At 54.3% G+C, this 18,628-nt stretch overlaps 9 protein-coding genes across 9 annotated transcripts; 4 read left to right on the top strand and 5 right to left on the bottom strand.

Annotated features, from left to right (window-relative positions):
• Positions 1 to 1,349: 1,349 nt before the first annotated feature.
• Positions 1,350 to 2,928, bottom strand: M409DRAFT_58776 (uncharacterized protein; the record flags this gene model as incomplete). The annotated part of the gene is made up of 2 exons (XM_033814000.1): positions 1,350 to 2,878; positions 2,913 to 2,928. 2 exons carry the CDS (start codon positions 2,926 to 2,928, stop codon positions 1,350 to 1,352), a joined length of 1,545 nt encoding a protein of 514 aa, XP_033662578.1.
• A 267-nt stretch (positions 2,929 to 3,195) lies between these two features.
• M409DRAFT_69509 (uncharacterized protein) lies at positions 3,196 to 4,263 on the top strand (the record flags this gene model as incomplete). The annotated part of the gene is made up of 1 exon (XM_033818322.1): positions 3,196 to 4,263. The coding sequence occupies one exon, from the start codon at positions 3,196 to 3,198 to the stop codon at positions 4,261 to 4,263; it is 1,068 nt and encodes a 355-aa protein (XP_033662579.1).
• Positions 4,264 to 4,836: 573 nt separating this feature from the next.
• Positions 4,837 to 6,039, top strand: M409DRAFT_58778 (uncharacterized protein; the record flags this gene model as incomplete). Its single annotated transcript, XM_033814001.1, has 3 exons — positions 4,837 to 5,055; positions 5,113 to 5,530; positions 5,588 to 6,039. 3 exons carry the CDS (start codon positions 4,837 to 4,839, stop codon positions 6,037 to 6,039), a joined length of 1,089 nt encoding a protein of 362 aa, XP_033662580.1.
• A 993-nt stretch (positions 6,040 to 7,032) lies between these two features.
• On the top strand, positions 7,033 to 8,079 carry M409DRAFT_69511 (uncharacterized protein; the record flags this gene model as incomplete). The annotated part of the gene is made up of 2 exons (XM_033818323.1): positions 7,033 to 7,555; positions 7,718 to 8,079. 2 exons carry the CDS (start codon positions 7,033 to 7,035, stop codon positions 8,077 to 8,079), a joined length of 885 nt encoding a protein of 294 aa, XP_033662581.1.
• Positions 8,080 to 8,720: 641 nt separating this feature from the next.
• Positions 8,721 to 9,742, bottom strand: M409DRAFT_69512 (uncharacterized protein; the record flags this gene model as incomplete). The annotated part of the gene is made up of 2 exons (XM_033818324.1): positions 8,721 to 9,421; positions 9,481 to 9,742. The coding sequence occupies 2 exons, from the start codon at positions 9,740 to 9,742 to the stop codon at positions 8,721 to 8,723; spliced, it is 963 nt and encodes a 320-aa protein (XP_033662582.1).
• A 489-nt stretch (positions 9,743 to 10,231) lies between these two features.
• M409DRAFT_69513 (uncharacterized protein) lies at positions 10,232 to 11,412 on the bottom strand (the record flags this gene model as incomplete). Its single annotated transcript, XM_033818325.1, has 4 exons — positions 10,232 to 10,987; positions 11,043 to 11,179; positions 11,232 to 11,332; positions 11,396 to 11,412. The coding sequence occupies 4 exons, from the start codon at positions 11,410 to 11,412 to the stop codon at positions 10,232 to 10,234; spliced, it is 1,011 nt and encodes a 336-aa protein (XP_033662583.1).
• An 805-nt stretch (positions 11,413 to 12,217) lies between these two features.
• On the bottom strand, positions 12,218 to 13,498 carry M409DRAFT_58781 (uncharacterized protein; the record flags this gene model as incomplete). The annotated part of the gene is made up of 3 exons (XM_033814002.1): positions 12,218 to 12,690; positions 12,753 to 12,861; positions 13,031 to 13,498. The coding sequence occupies 3 exons, from the start codon at positions 13,496 to 13,498 to the stop codon at positions 12,218 to 12,220; spliced, it is 1,050 nt and encodes a 349-aa protein (XP_033662584.1).
• Positions 13,499 to 14,276: 778 nt separating this feature from the next.
• Positions 14,277 to 16,934, bottom strand: M409DRAFT_58782 (uncharacterized protein; the record flags this gene model as incomplete). The annotated part of the gene is made up of 1 exon (XM_033814003.1): positions 14,277 to 16,934. The coding sequence occupies one exon, from the start codon at positions 16,932 to 16,934 to the stop codon at positions 14,277 to 14,279; it is 2,658 nt and encodes an 885-aa protein (XP_033662585.1).
• A 624-nt stretch (positions 16,935 to 17,558) lies between these two features.
• M409DRAFT_27756 (uncharacterized protein) lies at positions 17,559 to 18,544 on the top strand (the record flags this gene model as incomplete). Its single annotated transcript, XM_033808715.1, has 3 exons — positions 17,559 to 17,689; positions 17,747 to 17,951; positions 18,017 to 18,544. The coding sequence occupies 3 exons, from the start codon at positions 17,559 to 17,561 to the stop codon at positions 18,542 to 18,544; spliced, it is 864 nt and encodes a 287-aa protein (XP_033662586.1).
• Between the last annotated feature and the right edge of the window lie 84 nt (positions 18,545 to 18,628).

Consider the following 18,628-nt stretch of genomic DNA (forward strand, 5'->3'; position numbering starts at 1 on the left):
CTATAGTATATACTATATATCTACTTAATAGCGTAATAAAATAGCTAATATTATAGATTTTAATATATCTAGTACCTTAGTAATCCGTAATAATAGCTAGTATATATACTTATAAAGAGCCTAGATCTAGCTCTTCTTAAAAGAGCTAAATACTTTACCTCTATATATAGTATTAATTAAAAGAATAAGAAGAACGTATAGTATAGTAGAGAGCGCGTTATTATAAAGATTAAGATAGGTATAGTATAGGTAGTTAGACTAGTAGGGGTTCGTAACGTTTGTACCCAACCCTAGAGAAGAGAGGTTTATTTTTAATACGGAGGAAATCCTCGAAATCGCTCGGTAAGCCGAAGCGGAGACAGCGAAGAAAAAGACTCGTAAACGGAAGCGGAACGCCTCTCCGACTCCGGAACTCGAGGATATTATCGAGGAAGTACCCGAGGGCGATAATAGCGAAAGCGAAGGGAGTTATATTACCGTAGCGTTACGTAGGTAGTCGAGAGTATCGAGCGTTTCGAAGTTCTGCGTCACTTCGGGGTCTGCGTCACTTCGGGGTCAAGTACGTTAGGGCAGAATAGGGGCCTGCTTGCCACTCTCAACGAAGCTCTTGACCCGACAGTAATTGCTGCCATTCGTCCGGCAGCCACAATTGGAGAAACAAATCGCACCAGTAGCGGCAGGAGAAATTAGACACTACCAACATGAACGACATCTGCGTGCCGTTTACGACGTCCGGCCACCACTGATGAGCAACGCCGGTGTCATCAGCTGAGCCGCCCCCAGGTGAGGGTGATTGAGCATCATGTGAGGGAGGGATGGATGGATCCAACAGGATCAGGAGCCGTATCATGTCATCTGACATTTTTGACCGAACGCGAGCGAGATTCGAGAGTTGTTGTTGGTCCAACTCATCCCTCGTCCCGGCCGCCCCGTCGTCCCGGCAGACGTTGTTGTTGGTGGTCTGTGCCTTGTTCACGTTTCTCCTTCGTCAGATTCCCGACCAGCCTCGTGGGAAGGCGCGAAATCTGCTGCTTGCTCCACCGCCCTTTTTCCTGCAGGCTCGTGGTCAGATGTTGTTACCTCAATGCATGACTCAGCTGCTTGTTCGGTTGCCGATGAAGCACGAGGCCTGGGTGAGCTGACCGTCTTGCGTTTGTGAGAGAGTCCATTAGGCGAACTCGTCGTGCGCCACGCTGAAAAGACCCGAAGGTCGGTCCTATTTGCATCAACTATTCGGTCCGTGGTCACCATGAGTAGAAGGGATGCAGCTTGCATGTCCATGTTGCATGGCATATGCTGCTGGGTTCAGTTTCTTTGATGCTTTGCGGAAGCTAACTACACCATTGAAGCTACCTTCGCCGCCTTACTTTGTCTGTTGTCGGGCGTGAACTCTGGGGGACGTAGGCTGCGATGTTCGACAGTAAGTCGTCAAGATCCACGTCCGGCAACTCTGCAACGCTCCTGGGAGGCCTTCGCTTGACATTTTTGCATGTCTGCTTCCCTGTGAGAATGTGCTTGCTCGTGTAGTTATTCTCGAGCAGCCAATCGACACCTTCCTCCTCGTTCGTCAGCTGCTCGCCCGGTGTTGCAACGGTACGTTTGACGTCTCCTTTGGTTGCCTCTACAAGCTGTCGCTCTCGTTTCGAGTCTCGATGCTTTGACTCTGCATGCTGTACATGAGACTCAGCTGCTGTCACGTCCGTACCTGAAGTTTGCCGTTCAGGTTGGGCACCCTTTTTACTAGGCTTGACCTTGGGCTGGTCTTTGGCTCTAGGGCCATCCACATCGCAAGTAGCGCGCGCTTCGACTTTACCGGGAGCTGCTTTGCGTTTGCCTGTGGACTTGGATCGAGACCCCGATATGCCTGGGACATCTTCGCTCTCCATACCTGCACCAACACCAACAACGTTGGGCTCAGCCTTGTCTGCAGGGGGGTCCTTGTTAACAACGAACTTTGATCGTTTGCGCTTCGCCTGCGCGACGTCTTTGCTGTGGGTTCGAGCCTTGGAAGGGGATCTGATACGCAATGGCGATCTCTGTTGGATGGTCTCTGGCTGGCCAACATCTAATGGTTTTGGCAGCTTTTCTGGGGATGTCGAGGGTAAGATCGGATTTGTAGTAGTTTCTGCCAGAGGCAATCGTACAGTGCTGGTTTCGTTGCCTTGGTCGAGAGCCTCAACAGTCGTGGGACTGTCTGGAACTATTTTGCGCTTGGGACGTCCCCGCCTAGGTTTCTTCACGTCGTGCTCGATCGAGTCAGGTATCGGTTTCGTGAGCTCCAAAACTGGCGCTACATCCTTTGTTGACCCGTCTTCTGCGTTGCGCGATGGTTGGCTTGGAACAACAGCCTTCTGTCGTTCGATTTCCACCGTTTCTGCAGCTTTTCTGACAACTTTGCGTTTCGCCGGCATCGTGTCCTGACCTCGTCGCAGCTTGTCGACATTTCCTGCTTCCTCGACGAACCCCCGCGACACTTTGTCTATAGCCTTTGAGGCAGCTTGCCTTCTAGGCCTGCGACTCGGTGCTTCGTCCTCAGCAGCCTTTGGAGGCGACGCGACTGAAAGCACTTGTTGTTTACGAGGCTTAGGCACAGCTCTTGCCTTGGTCTTCCTCTTAACAGCCAAGAAGCTATCGTCTTTTGCGCTCGTCTCTGCCTCCATCTGAACATCTTCCTCTAAGCTCTCCAGTCGTCGTCGTGCTTTCGGTCGGCGATCTGTCTTTGGTGCGGGTTCGCTATCACGGGTCTCGTGGGTCCTTTCGTGTACTCGCGTGTTGCCATGATCTTCCAACTTTCTACGCTTGGGAGCAGGCTCTGCGGTTTCCACTGGAACCACAGTCTCTGGTGCGGCGACTCCAAAAGTAAAGCCGAAACTGGTGGCTAATGTACGTACTCTTGAGAATAATCAGTCTACTGCTTACGGGGGCCATGATCGGCTTGGAAATGCTCACCCAGCGCCTCTTTGGCGGGATAAATGCCTCTCTATCCTATCCTGCTTGGCTGGTGATGCAAGAGACATATTGCTGCTATCCAATGCTCGACATGGAGTGATGTGGACTCAAGATGGCATTGTTGACGTACGAAGCGAAGTCGTGTTTAGGTCTGATGCAGCTGCGGAGCTGGGTCCGCCCACTACATCCGCGAATCCACTGTGCCGGAAGTCTCACTTTCATTCACCTACATCACCTCTCCACAACATGGGCTGGTTCTGGGACTGGAGCAGCGGCAATGACCCCACCAACGATCCCTATAAGAAACTTGATCCCGCCTTGCGCGACTTTCTCGAGAAGGAATCGCCATTGAAGTACGAACAGACGAAACCTTCGCCAGCTCCTCGACAACTCCCATCAACTCCACCTGTCCCATCGCAGCCATCGACAGATGCCGCGCCCAACACGTATCGATCTCAAATAGGATTGAACTCGCCAGGCCTCGACGCACAGAATCAGCAAGCGGCGCCTCAGCGCGATGAAGCAGCCGTTCCCCCACAGTCCTTATTCCAGGATGGAAGATACGCTCATCTTTGGAAGGATTACAGACCACAAGCTGAGGTTGAAGCCGCCGGTCGAACAGATCAAGATCGCCTGGCAGCTGTCGTAGAGGCCTACAAAGATCGCAAAGCTGCAATAGGAAGAGCAGCAGTGGAGAATTGCGTGGATTTCCAGCTTGCCGAGAAAGAATGCTGGCAGAGTGGCTCATGGAAGTCCAAGATGACGATGTGTCGAGAGGAGGGAAAGGCATTCAACAGATGCTACACGATGCAGGCTCGATTCCTGAAGGCATTGGGTTATCTTGCGACGCAGAGGTCAGACGAGGAAGAGGAGAGGATACAAATGCACGCCGACAAGCTCTATCACGAGATGTTGCATCGAGAACGCAGGGCAAAGGAAGCGAAAGAGCAGGGCTTGGAAGAGGTCGAGTTACCGCCTCTCATCCAGCCAGAAACAACGACGAAAGCCTTGGGAGAGGACAGTGCTTGGGCGCGAGCGCGTAGGAAGGCAGCGGAAAGCGGCATTAACTACAACCTCAGCTCTTTCCCAGCTGAACAGCAAGAGGAGATTAAAAAGCGGATTGAAGGTCTGCCGAAGCACGAGAGGGAGCTCGAATTGCAACTCATGGCAGCAGAAAGCAGGGCACAGATGGAGTATGCGCAGCAGATCAGCAACCGATTGGAAGAGGAGAAGCAGCACAGAGCGGATAGGCGAGAACGTGGAAAGGAGACGATTGGTGATACTCTGAAGAGGCTGTGGGGATGGGATAAGTGAGGAACGTACGCGAAATAAAAATAATGTTCAGTTCGAAGCCGTTCTCGTCAAGACGTCGCACTCTCGCGATTGCTGTATCCCTCCCACGCAGGATAGAGATCTGGTCTTCTGTGGTAGGAGGAGGAGCCAGTCGGAATATCTCCTTCGGGGAGTTCATGACGTGCATTAGCGCCAAAGTCTAATCGCAGACTTCGACGATTCTCCACCAGCCCACAACTGGAGGAACAGGAAGGATCTTCGATTACGTTTTGAAGCACAAGGCCACAAACATGTGCCCGAATACAATGAATAATCAACCAGTCATTCGTCTGACCAGGTGACAATCAGCAATTGATCACTTGAGTTTGGAAGGCTCCCCCAAAAAGATGAGGAGCAGGCGTGTGACAGGGCCCGGAGCCATCAAGGTGCGCTGCGTGGGTCTTCTTGCCAACCTGACTTTCTACAATTACGCTCTTTTCTTGCAAGCATGCACCACCACCACCCAAACGACTCTCACCGTGCTCTCAATTTCCTCTCAGATACACGATTCGGATGAGCCAAATACAGCTTGCTGGCTTGAAGCAATTGGCCGAAATGTCCTCCTGTTCGGAGGGCAACAAATTCGACGGACGGATCGGTCTCCGCATCTCCTCTATCTTCGTCATATTGGTGGGCTCAGCCTTGGGGGCTATTGTGCCTGTCTACGCAGCGAGAAGCCGAGGCACCTCCAAAGATCTCAAGGTTCCCGAGCAAGTCTTCTTCGTTGCACGATACTTTGGCTCGGGCGTGATCCTTGCCACTGCTCTTATACATGTGAGATGCTTTCTTACCTCTTGCAATCATTTGCTCTCACTAACCTACCAACCGCAGCTACTTGTGCCAGCATTTGAAGCCCTCACAGATGATTGTCTCACCGGACCAATCACCGAATACCCATGGGCGGCAGGTATCGTCCTGATGTCCTGGTTCGTCATCTTCATCGTCCACGTCCTCACGTCAAGATATGAGAAGTCCGATCAGGACCACGCCAAGCCCGAGCCGTCCGAAACTGCTGCGATACGAACGCCTGCCGACTGCAAGTATCGAGACGATCCAAGTTCTGCAGAGCTGTCAGACGAATCTCAACGGCAGTCGACTCCGCTTCAGGAGACATTCGCCTCAGAGGAACCGAGAGTAGAGGACAGATGCATATCGGAGGACAGAGCCGACTCTAATCACTCAAGAGAGAATGCATTCAACCCTGACTCTTACGCAGCGCAGTTGACTGGCTTGTTCATCCTTGAATTTGGTAAGTTGTGAAGTTACCCCAAGAGATTGACTCGTTTTGATTGCTGACTTGATTCAGGCGTCATTTTCCACTCCGTCTTTATCGGCTTGACGCTATCGGTAGCTGGGGGAGAGTTCGCCACCCTCTATGTGGTGCTCACGCTACATCAGACATTCGAAGGGATTGCGCTTGGGGCGCGGCTCGGTAGCATAGACTGGCCGACGTCGAAGAGATGGACGCCTTACCTAATGGCCATCGGGTATGCGTTATCGACACCGATAGCGATAGCGATTGGGTTGGGGGTGAGGACGACGTTCAATCCAGAGAGCCAGACAACCCTCATCGTCAACGGCGTCTTCGACTCGATATCGGCAGGGATCTTGATCTACACGTCGCTGGTTGAGCTGGTGGCACACGATTTCTTGTTTAGTCCCAAGATGCGGGCGGCACCTCTCAAGGTCGTCTATGCTAGTATCGGATTTATGATGCTTGGAGCAGGGTTGATGGCGTTACTTGGGAAATGGGCATAACGATGGCGGAGGCGTCCGGCAGCATCGCATGGTTTCGAAACTCGACAGACCAGAAATTCAGGTTTTCAGCATCTCTTGAGCGTTCGGCAATTGACGGTCGGCGGCAATGTGTCAAGAAGACATGGGGCCACGGACGAATGTTGGCAGCTATCTTAAACACCGGACCCCTATCTCCAGTGCTGTCAGGTGAAACTCTCTGCAACTGCCAGCGGGTCCTTCCGCTTCCTTCTGGGATGACGAGCATCTAGAATCGTTCCTTGACCTTGTCACTACCTTCAACAAGAATGCCTGTCCTAGTAACAGCCTTGACCAGCTATGCACGTCTTCCCGCCGAGCTGGACCTTGCAAATCGGGACTGCAAGGTCGAACTCAGCATCGACGCTAGGCAAGGACTGCACCAGCCACATACGGCATGAAGTGACGGACTTAAGCAACACTAGAGCTCCTCTTTAAGTGATTCCTCAGCAGCTACAATTTCTTTGCTGCCTACAGGACGGCCGACACCATATCGGGAGAATCACCACCGTCGCTACCCTGGATGGCGACTGGACTATACCTCATGCAATGCCGGTCCCGGGAGATTGCTCGAGGACGGCTCCAGATCTAGAGCGTGAGGAGTAACTAGATATGGAACATATGTCGCGAGCTACTCGCTACTGCGGGACGGACGGCAATAAGGTTTTGCCATGTGGCATAACGGGTCACCACATGCCTGGTCGGGGTAGAGCCTTCCGCTTTCACCGACTTCATCTCGTTGACATACTCGATACGGACTTGGGAACTTGAGAAGCCGGCCGAGAAGACGATATTTCCCCGACTGAATGCCTTGCTGGTGAAGAGACAAGAAGATCCCATTCTCGCTACGGCTCGCCTGGAGGACCTCTGAGAGTAAAGACCAGGAGGCTCAACGACCCCGCCGTTTGTTCAAGACCTACATTCCACCCAGACATATTCATCAACAACCAAACAAGTATGTCCCAGAGTTCGCCAACAATGGACTACCTCCCCACCTTCCTCTACTCCCAATTCCTCATCACGCCACCCAAGCCGACCAAGGACTGCACGGGCAAAACCGTCATCGTAACCGGAGCCAACATCGGCCTAGGCAAAGAAGCCTCCCGCCACTTCGTCAACCTCAACTGCGAAAAGCTCATCCTCGCCTGCCGCAGCACGGAAAAAGGCGAGGCTGCCAAAACCGACATCGAATCCACCACCGGCCGCAAAGGCGTCGTCGAAGTCTGGCAGCTGGACTTGGAGAGCTACGACAGCGTCAAGGAGTTTGCGAAACGAGCTCAGAGTCTCAAGAGGGTTGATGTCCTCCTCGAGAATGCTGGGGTCGCGACGAGCGAGTATAAGTTTGTGGGAGGGAATGAGAGTACGATTACCGTGAATGTCGTTTCGACGTTCTTACTGGCGCTGTTGATGTTGCCCAAGTTGCAGGAGACGGGGAGGAAGTTCAACATCACGCCGAATTTGACGATTGTTTCGTCTGAGGTGCATAATTTCACGCCGGTGAGTATCTTCTCCCCTTCCCACCATTCACAGCGTCTTTGTGTAGATACTGACTGGGTGTGATCATAGTTCACCGAACGCAAAGAGCCCTCCATCTTCGCCCACATCAACGCCAAAGCCACCGCCAACATGTCGGACCGCTAAAACCTCTCCAAACTCCTCGAAGTCCTCACCTGCCGCGAACTCGCCCGCCTGCACCCGACCTCCCAACTCCACGTCACCCTCAACTTCGTCAACCCAGGCTGGTGCCACTCGGGTCTCATGCGCGAACTCTCCGGAAATCACTTCATATCCCTCATCAAGCTGATCATGTGCCGGAGCACGGAAGTGGGGAGTCGCACGTTGGTGGATGGGGCGCTGAGGGGCGAGGAGACGCATGGGTCTTATTTGAGTAATTCGAGGGTTACCAAGTGCTCTGGGTTGGTCGAGGGGCCGGAGGGGTCGAGGTTGCAGAGGAGGGTGTGGGGGGAGTTGAGGGAGGTGTTGGAGGGGGTTGAGGCTGGGGTTACGGGGAATCTTGGGGCTTGAGGGTGAGGCGGTGCCTCTGTGAGAGTGGGAGTTTGGGAGTTTGCACGAAGGGGTGATTTGTTAGTGGATGTGAAGATCTGGTGACGAGCACGTCGTACTGGTATCTCGAAACCGAACTACGTCTACGAGTGTCGATGCTCTACTCTCAAATTAGTTCTGCGGTTTACAACGTTCACACGAGGTCCAACTCCTCTGTCCTTGATAATGTACCCTTGCTCCCAACCCTTGGACATGGCAAGAGGCAGATGAATGACCAACCCCCACTAAATAATACGCCTGAAGAGCTTTTTCCACCATTGAACTCACTGGCGTCGTCGGCAAGGCTGTATCGACGAAGCGGATGAATCCCTTGAACATGGAATCAAGACCTTAGGAACGTACTGAGGAAGCACTTGGGAGGCTGTTGGCCTCTCGAATAAAGTACCAGGAGGGAGTAGGCGTTGCAAAAACTCAATGCATTAGATCGAGTAGAGAGTCTACGCCCCATCTCTATATAACCCAGCTCCAAAGCTCACCATCACAATACTCTCAAAGCTCATGGGTGCTCTCACGCTCCCCCTCAACGCTGCGCTTCACTTTCACTCAGCTTCACCGCCCATGCTCTACCGTCTACCACCCCACCACCACAACGACTCCCCCTCCTAAAGCGCCTCCTCAATCCCAATCATCTCCGCCATCTTGCCCCGAATCTCCCCCTTCACCTTCTCACTCGGTCCCTCATACGGCCGTCTGGGCAACAACTTCCTCTCCGCATCCTCAATCCCCGCATACCTTGCACTGGTAACACTCGCCGCAAACTTGGTATTCGCAATGCCCGCCTTGCTGAAACTCTCCGCGTTCGCGGCAATCCGATGCAACTTCATCGCCTCGTCCACTTGGCCCGACTTGTACAGGCTGTAGATTCTGGAGATGGTTTTGGGAAAGATATTGGCGAAGGCCGCGATGCAGCCTGCGGATCCGACGGCGAGGCCTCCGATCAGGAAGTCGGATTGTCCGCCGTACGTGGCGAATTCCGTCGAGGGGAAAGTGGCTGCTAGACGGGTGATCTTGCCCACGGACGCGCAGGTGAGTTTCGTGCCGACGATGTTCTTGTGGCGGTTCGCGAGGTTCGTCATGACGTCCGAGTCGATGTCGATGCCGTTGCAGACGCCCGGGAAGTTGTAGATGACGATGGGGAGGGGGCTTTTCTGCGCGACTTCGTCGTAGAAGTTGGTGATGACGCTCGCGGTGGTTTGTTTGCCGAAGTAGGCGCAGGGGAGCACGAGGACGTAGTCTGCTTTGGCGGCGACGGCGTCTTGGATGAATTCGAGCACTTGGCGGGTGCTGTGGCCTCCTACGCCAGCTGCAGACAAAACACCGTCAGCTATTGATCAAGAATGGTTTTAGGAGGTGAAGTCTTACCCATGATAGGATAATCCGGCCCAACAGCCTCCCTCGCCGTCTTGAGAAGTTGAGCTCGTTCATCTCTCGTGAGCATGAATGTCTCTGCATTCGTACCGAGAATGACCAGTCCGGTCAGATGCTGCGAGAGGTACTTGTAGTACTTGGCTTGTGAGACGAGGTCCAGTTCATCTTTGTCGTGGTCGAAGAACGTCACAGCAGGTGCCCAGATCCCTGCTGGTGGGACTTTGGATGAGGTCGAAGCTGTTCCGTTCGTGGTCATCTTTGCTTGTCTATATTAGGGAAATTGGGGATTCAGTGGCCTTCTGTGATGTAAAGGTTGATTAGCACTAATGAGGTGCAGTTGAGAACTTCGTACGTGCAGCTTGTCAAAGATATCCCGAAGTCGGCAGGATATTTTCCCGCTGTGAGAAGTACGGCGGGCAAGTGCGTTGGCCGACAGCTCCAATGTGCGGGTATACAAATCCGCAGCTTCCGATCAAGTGGACCATTTTATAGTGCTCTCTACCTGTAGAATAGTCAGTGTATACATATCCATCAACATGCGAAGAAGAGTAAAGAAAGGTACAGATGTATCTTCTTAAGACGCCAATCAAATAAAAGACATTATCCTGTTTACAGAGCCCAATCCTACCACCAAAACGTAGCACTTCGTCAGGTCGTTGCTGTGATCCTGCTCACGTACAGTATTACCGCTTCGCCGTGTCTGCTAGGGTATAAAGCTAGAAGGGTTTCCAAGAAGTGAAATCAATTAAGCAGCCACACGCTCCTCCTCACGGCCCCTGGCGATCTCATCCTCTTCATCCTCAAATTCTTGGTTACCCTGGTGCTGGCTGGCTGGCACCCAGAGCCCAGACTCGCGGTCCTGGTCCTGGCCGGAGAGGTCGACACCGGCAGCGTTGTTACGTCGGCGCTGGGACAGGGTTCGTGTGCGGGTGGAAAGCTTGGAGCTGACAGCTGCGGATTGTTCGACCCAGTTGGTGAGAGCATCCTCGCAATCCTGGATGACGGCCTTGGACGCCTCGTAGCCATCGTAAGCATTGCGAGTCTCACCGGGAGTCACTGGAGTGTCGTCAACAAGCTCCAGAAGGTGCTTGCCGTAGCCGGCAATGATGGCCAGCTTCTCGCTGTGCTCGCGAAGGGCGTCGAATTGGTAGTTGAAGGCAGCCTTGAGCTTCTCGCGGGTGATGTTGGACAGCTGGGCCTCAGCAACGAGGGACTCGGCCTCAGCACGAACAAGCTCCTGTTCGAGCACAACAATCTTTGGGCTGTTTGGCTCCTTGTACTTGAGCTGAGCAATCTGGTCGGTGATCTTCTGCTTGCGGTCTCTGCTAGGCTGGACGGAAGCTTCGATGTTGCGGATGCTCTTGATGGTGACACGGTACTGGTCGTAGCGGTCGACGAATTGGTCCTCCAATTCGCCAATCTCGTAGATGAGGACACCGAGCTTGTCGGTGACATCGGAGACGTCGTCGTCGCAGCCCTCACCCCAGATGGAGAGTTGTTGCTAAAGCAGACGTTAGCGATTGTCTTGTGTCTCATCCTTTCAATTCCTCACATACAGCGACCTCCATGCGCTCCCTGCCGACCAGCTCCATGGAGCGCATGACGTTCTTCTCCATCTTCACCAGCGAGGACAGCTTCTTGGCGAGATCAGGACCGAAGGCGCCGGGGTGAACCGACTTGCGGAAGGTGTGACCTGCGGGAGGCTGTTAGATGTGCGATACTCTCGCATGGCGCATGCTTCTTACCGATGTTGCTCTTGCCAAAGATGCGGCCGGCCTTGGTGGAGGACGACGGCGGTGGTGGGTTCTGGATCTGCGATGCCGTAGGGGCACGCGACTGGCGCATGCTGGACGGATGTGAGTGATTGTCTCCAGGATACTGGAGCTGTTGTGGATGCTTGGGCGCTCACCTGTACGTGCGATGCATGATGGGCTGTTGTTGACTGGGTAGTGATTGGGGTAGGGTGTGATTTGCAGCAAGAGCTGGGAGCTGGAGTCAATGGCAGTGGGTACGGGTAGCAGCTGCACGGAGATGGGAGTGTGTCTGGAGGTGAGAGGTGTCGGAGGTGTGGCTGAGGGCGGAGGACAGGATATAGCTGTTGCTCTCTCGCACTGCTGGCGCCGCCTTTCTCCTGGCGCTTGCGATGATGGAAGGCCGCGGGAACGTCCGCCGACGTCATATCTCTTGGTCGCACAAAGGCGCGTGCTGAAGGCTTTTAACCTATCCTGGTCGATCGGCAGGCCAGATTTCAACGCGAGTTGCCATTGTTACCCTGGTAATCGGTACAAACAACGTCCCTCCCTCCTCCACCACACACCACTACGCTACTGTCGTTGCGTCCGCGCGTGCGCAATTTCACAGCCTCGATCCGTCTGCGTTGGTTCCAGCTGGCGCGCTCCTCGACATCATAAGAGCAACAAACAAAGCCTTCCTTCCACCAATACGTCATGCTATAAAGCTTGTCGGACGCGGGACCTGCATCTCGGGCAATCAGGTTTGTGAGCCACTACTCATGTAATCATTCCTGTCCGCACATCACATCACGGCTCTAGGCGGGTCTGTCTTGTGTGGCGAGTGCGAAATCAATCACCACCCAATGGATGGCCCTGACCACCATCAGAACGACACAGGGCGACTTTAATCCGGAGCAACATCCGCACGAACATTCTGAATTGATCATATCCTCCGTTATCAGCTCCTCTTCGTCAATCCCTTCTAATGGAATGTTGTTTCAGCGCCTTCCCGCCAACGAATAGGGTACCACCGGTAGCTTTCCTCCCAGCCAGTACTTCCGAACGGTCATGACCAACAACGCAGTCACCACACCTGCAGCTCCCACATTGCGTGCAGCCCTCATAACCGCCCGTCTCCAGATCACCCACATTGCCTCATGAAATCCGGTCCGGACTCCTGCGTGCGGATAGGAAGTCGTCGGGATGTCCTGGTTCAAAAACTTACACAGTGGCTCCCATCCGTCTTTCGGATCAAACATCAGCAGTCGGTCTTGCGGGACGAGCTTCTTTATGCGCTCGTTGTGGTCGAGGTAGTACTTCTTTTGCTGTTCCCTGTCGAAGGGTTTGCCGTAACTCCAGGCGTGTATGGCGGTGTCCTTGAAGCGCACGAACTCCCGCTCGAGACCACCACACAGAGGCAACAACCAAAGCCACTTCCTCCACGAAAGGTAGGTGCACATAATCGTACTTCCTACAACATCAAAAATCAGCTCTCTTCTCACTCCATCTCTTCAAACAACAAATTCAACTTACGATACGACTCCACCCAACCATCCGCATCCCTCACCGTACACACCACCTTCGCCTCCGGATACGCCTCGACCAACTCCTCCGCCAACAACGCAGCTCCCCATCCGGTCACCTGCACAGAAGAAACGAACGTCAGACCAGAACACTCATATCCCAAAACAATCCCCAACCCAACACAACCAACCCCGCCATCGACGGAGCACAAAACACCCCTTCCCACAACACACGCCTATCACAATCCCTTCCTCTCCACCTCAAACACCCCCCGATCAAAAACTTACAGCCTCATACCCCCCCAAAAACCTCTCAAACTCCCCCACCCTATACGCCGCCCCCTCCCACCCAAGATACCCAATCCCAATCCCCTCAGTCCAATACGGGAAATGATTCTCCACGAAATAACTATGCGCGACGCCCACGCAGGTCTTGTAGCCCAGAGTTTGCAGCGCGGTGCCGAGCGAGGTGGAGCCTGAGCGCGGGGCGGCGAGGACGAGGACTTGGAGGGAGCGGTGGGGTTGCGAGGATGAGGACGAGGGGGGTGGGGCGGGGAGGTGGTCGATGGCTCGTTTGGTGGTGGAGGGCATTGTTGTGGTGGTTTGGGGAGGGATTGTTTGTTGGTCAGTCGATTGATTCGAATGTAGGGCTCTCCGAAGAGATATACACACGCCCCTCGTCCATTTGCCCCAATGCAGACTCTCTGACGGATCGCGAGGAGTGCTTATCAAACCGAAAAAGGGCACCGTGGGCATGGAATAGCGTTGGCTCCTTTCGGGCTTTTCGCGACCCTAATCAGACGAATGGGCAGGAGGATCGCCTTCAGAGAACACGGATCCGTGAGAATCAAGAAGAAATGGAAAATGGAAAGAGGGCAAGTAGTCTCGTCGGTGTTCTTGGTCGAAGTGAGCCGTACGTCTCATATTGTAAGATCGAATAGAACTGTCATCTTCCCGACTTCTCACGACCGACTGCGCTGCTCATTGCACTCCAAGCTACATGGACGGCTTGGGAGGAATGGGGATGGATGAGAATTAAGACGAGAACGGGAAAAGCGAAAGTATACCTACCCTTCGTGTTCTAGGCAACGCTGGACGTACGTCTCATATTGAAAGATGGAGTGGTACTGCTATCTCTCCGATTCTTCACAGGCGACTGCGCTGCTAATGGCACTCTAAGCTGGTTCAATGGCCTGGGAGTGGTGGGGATGAATATTTCACTTTGACTGGAAAAAGGAGTAGTTTACGCATGAGTTTTATGGTACAGCGGTATATGTTCAGCTAAAAGTACAGTGAAGCACCCGTAGTCAAAGTCAAGTGACTACTACGCTGATTCCAACATGCCGTATCTGAAGAGACCGGCCCAATGCCAATCCCCTTCTGTCCTGTTTTCGTCCCCTTTTCTCTCTCTCAATCTCGTGTGCAAGTGTTAAACACGTGCGGTTCGTCTCGATGACATGTGAATATGAACGTCTGCAAGTGATGATGCTGGAAAGCACGATCTTAACAAGCAAACACCGCATCAGCTCGTCGCCTAGACGGGAAAGTTGGTGACTCGCGGGACACCGTTCGTCTTGCTGATGGAAGGAGATGCGGAAGCAGACATGGCACCAGATGGGTGTCTCAACGCCACCACAATCGTGTCTGGGGACTCGGCAGGTACAGAGCTTGGCCGAGGAGCTGGTACGTTGATGGCATTGAAGCCACCCGTGCCGACCACTGGCGTCTTCTTGCTTGGCTCCACCTTCGACTTGTCTTGGGCTCCATCAGCGCCAAAGGCCTGCTCAGCCGGAGTGTCGGAGTCGATCTGGATGGGGCTGGCGGCGTCACCACCAAGAGCCTTGAGGCCTTGCTCATTGGGTGCAGTGCTCGCCTCGGCTGAGGGACCAGTGGTGCTTGATGGTGGTGCGCTCATCGGGCCTCTGTTGGGCAAGCTGGAGCCTGGTTCATCCGTGGGGAAGGACTCAGATCCGAAGACACGAAGTGCAGCATCGCTGTGTGGGGCGAAGGAGAACTTCATCGACTGGCCGGATCGTGGCAGGAAGCCAGGCATGTACAGCTTCATCTTATCCAGGTGCACCTGTCCGGCCTTGCTGTCCGGGTCGTTGGGATCGCCGTCAATGTCGGCACCAGCGGCGTTGGAGAGCGGTGGCGAGCCAGCAGAAGCCGACGCTGGACCTGGTGCCGGCGTCGTGTTGGTAGCCGGGGTAGACTGCGATGGGTTGGCGCCATCACGGCTTGGTGGTGGAGATGGACCGTTGGCTGCTGGGGTTCCGGAAGGCCGAGGACCCAGTTGCAATGGGTTGAGATGCTGCTGGGAGTTGTAAGGCTGTGCCTGGGCATGCTGCTTGCTGCGTCGACGCTCCAGCTCCATCGCGTGGTCCTGCTCGCCTGTTAGCGAGGAGATCTCATGGCCTGGAATGCCTAGACGAGCCATCATCTGCTGGTTGGCAATCTGCTGCTGGCGGGCCGCCTCTTCGCTTGCCTTCTTGTTATCCTCCTTTTGCTTGTCAACTCGCATCTTGTGAGCGGTGATCTGCGCCTGGTACGACATGGGCTGCCAGTTGTCATTGCTCTTGGAGCCTTGGTTGATGAGGTGATCGATCTGCATGTAGAGGTGTCGAAGAGCGCGAGAAAGCTCGATGGGAAGGATGGCATTAACCTGGAGGCAGCCCGAGGCTAATATGGTCTGGAACTTCTTGATTGCAACGCCCTCTGGAGTCTGTGCAAGATCCATATGGATGATCGGTGGAGGACCGTGTAGCAAGTTGGGCTCATCATATCGCCTAGGCCGACCGGGTCCGCGTCTCTGAGCCTGAAGCTGCTGCTGATGGAGCTGGTGTTGCTGTTGAGCCTGCCACTGCTGGGTGACCTGATGGGTCATGCGCTGCTGGGCCCAGGACTTCAGTGCATTCTGAATGAACTCAACGCCGTAGGAAAGTGGACCGTCAATATGAGCGAGGGCACGCTGCCACATATCGACTGGATTGCCATCGTCAGACTCACTCTCGTCGTCATCCTTGAAGTGGGACAGTAAGAAGTCCGCCTCGGGTGCCTCTTCTGGAGCTGGCTTCTCTGGTGGCGATGGCTTGAACACGGGCTTTGGTGGACCGCGAGGAACAGGTCGAGCCTTCTCTTGCGGGGGAGTTGGTGGGATTGCAGGCACGCCACCGAAGTTGGTGAGGGCAGATGACAACTCCTGTAGCTTCTGCACCATCTCGGCAACAGTGTCCGGCTTGGTCGGCTTGGGGTCATAGACGACATCGATGAAGTTGATGATGGGTTGAGGAAGACGAGGTGGCTGAGGCGGTAGAGGTGGGCCGCGGTGCATTGGTGGGGGAATGGGGAATGGCACCTGAGGAGGACCAGGACGCTGCTGCTGCTGCTGAGCTGGTGGTTGCCGCTGCTGAGCTGGTTGGAACGGCGGCTGAACAGCAGGAGCTGGCTGTCGCTGAGCTGGCTGCGGTGGGGCAGTCTGTTGAGGTTGCGAAGGCTTCTCCACTGGCTTCGCAGGTGGATGGATTGGAGCAGGCTCCTTTTGCTTGGGAGTCTCAGACTCGGGCTTGGAGGTCGTCTTCGCACGTGACTTTCCCTTGGGCTTCGCCTTTGACTTCCTCTCGGCCTCGACCGCATCATCCTCATCACCGCCCGCAACGTAGAAACTCATGAAATCGCCACCATAGTCGTTGCTGTTGGGGGCAGCTGGCGGGTCGATGAACGGGCTCTCTTCCCTCTCAGATGGTGGCGCCGACTCGAGGGAGGACAAGCCAGATGATGGTGCTGGCGACTGCTTCTTCTTCGTCTTCTTGGGTGCTGGTTGGGGCTCATCCATGACCATCTCCACCTCTCCAGGATATTGGAAGGTGCTGGTCTTGCGCTTGGTCCGCGTGGAGACTCTGATAGTATCACCTACGTTCTTGTTAGACTCTTGCTCCCGGACATTCAACTTCAGTCGCGGCTTCTTGGTGGGCGGCGGCAGCACTGGCGGCGACTCCGTGGCGGGCGTCGGTGGAGTTGGGCTTGGCTTGGCTCGTTGTTCAGCGTCGCTGCGTTCGTGGGCCATGGCGGACTTGAAATCAGAGGCAGGTCCCATGCCTCGCTCGGTGGCCAGTTTGTATTTCCGGATCTTCGCGTTGGAGATGCGAGAAGTGAAATGAAACACCGAGACGTGGGAGTTGGGTGGACCCGACATGTAAGCGGTCGAGGGAGGGGTTGGCTTGAATTTTGGAAGTTTTGTGTCGAAGCAAACGGGCGACGAGCGCACAGACCCGCTTCACGAGTGGCAGGTCGCGCGGCCAACGAGCATGTGAAAGTCGAAGATGCGGTCGTTATCCGAATCAGGAAGTTATCTGATTTTGTTGTACAGGTGTTGAGCGATGTGGTGGATGGCGAGCATGATGGAGCGCGTGAATGTTGAAGATGAGAGAAGGCAACAATCAAGGAGGTGCGAGTGGTGCTTCATAAAGACGCTAGTGTGGGTCCGCTCACCCAAGCTCACGTGCCAAAGGCACAACAACAACGCGTAGGCAACCTCAACACTGCGGCAGTCTCGCAAAAATTCATGAAAGACGCTTAGGACTCATATTATCGTCTTGAATTATATTGTAATTTTCAGACTTGTCTGCGACGTCGTTGATCGCGTATTGAGACCTTGCTGGACTTTCACGCTCGAAGTCGAGATCTTGGCGTTCCCAGAACGGCTAGCGCTAAACTAGCATCGACGAGGCGAGCCGTACCTCCTACATTGAGCTCTACGACAGATGTTCACTACGACTGACTACCATTGCCCGACTGATACACTGTCTTTACCAACACCATGAAGCTCCTACAATCGATCAGTGTCGCGGCGCTCGCGCTGTCTTCTGCTGTACATGCGGCCAGTTCATGGACCTTTGATGAGGCGACGTTGCAAGTCACGGGGAAGGGTGCTGAAGCCGCAAAGCAGAAGTGAGTGAATCTCAAGTGCATTCTACTTACCCCTCCAGCTAACCATACCCTTCTCAGAATTACTGCAGGCTCGCCAGTATCGTCCTCTTCACCGATTGTCCTCCCAGCTTCCTCCACATTGAAGGTCATTCTCACCGCACAAGAGGGAAAGACAGGCAAGAAGCCTCACCAGGCATTCTTGACACTGCAAGAGGTAGACAGTGGGTTAGAGGAATCATTCGCATTCAGCGTAAAGGATAATGGCAAGGCCAAAGTCGACGTGGTGAGTATACAACATCTGGCAGTGGAGACACCGAGAGACGCGGACGCTGACGACCTCCTCAACAGTCTTCGAAAGACCTCCCCTTCCAATTCCTCACGAGCTCCAAACCCCTCAAAGCCTCCATAACCCTCGCCTCCTTCGGCTCCTCGATTCCCTACGCCGGCCACGCCTTCAACCTGAAGATCGACAACGACGCCAGCACCCCTCCCGCCGTGCCCTCCGCGCCCGAACGCTACACCTCCAAGCCCGAGATCCATCACATCTTTCGCGCAGACCCCAAGTCTCCGCCAACAATCATCAGTCTGGTGTTCACACTGGCTGTCATCGTGACGCTGCCGGCATTGATTGGAGGGTGGTTGCTGCTTGGTGGAAACTTTGATCACTTGGGTAAAGCATTCGGCGCGAGTCCCGTGGCTCATGGACTCTTCCTCGGCAGCATTGTAGCCATGGAGGGCGTCTTCTTCCTCTACTACTCGAGCTGGAACCTCTTCCAGACTCTGCCAGCTGCAGCAGTCGTGGGCACAGTGGCATACGTCAGCGGCAGCCGAGCTTTGACTGAGGTTCAGGACAGGCGTCTTGCTGGAGAAAGATAGATTTTACAAGACAGAAAGGTCTGGCTCTGCATGTAATATAGACAGCGAGTTAAAAGTTTCTACTACTATCTAGACCTTGTACTC

This window comes from Zasmidium cellare (genome assembly GCF_010093935.1).
Source record: "Zasmidium cellare ATCC 36951 unplaced genomic scaffold M409scaffold_39, whole genome shotgun sequence".
NCBI classification, from domain to species: domain Eukaryota; kingdom Fungi; phylum Ascomycota; class Dothideomycetes; order Mycosphaerellales; family Mycosphaerellaceae; genus Zasmidium; species Zasmidium cellare.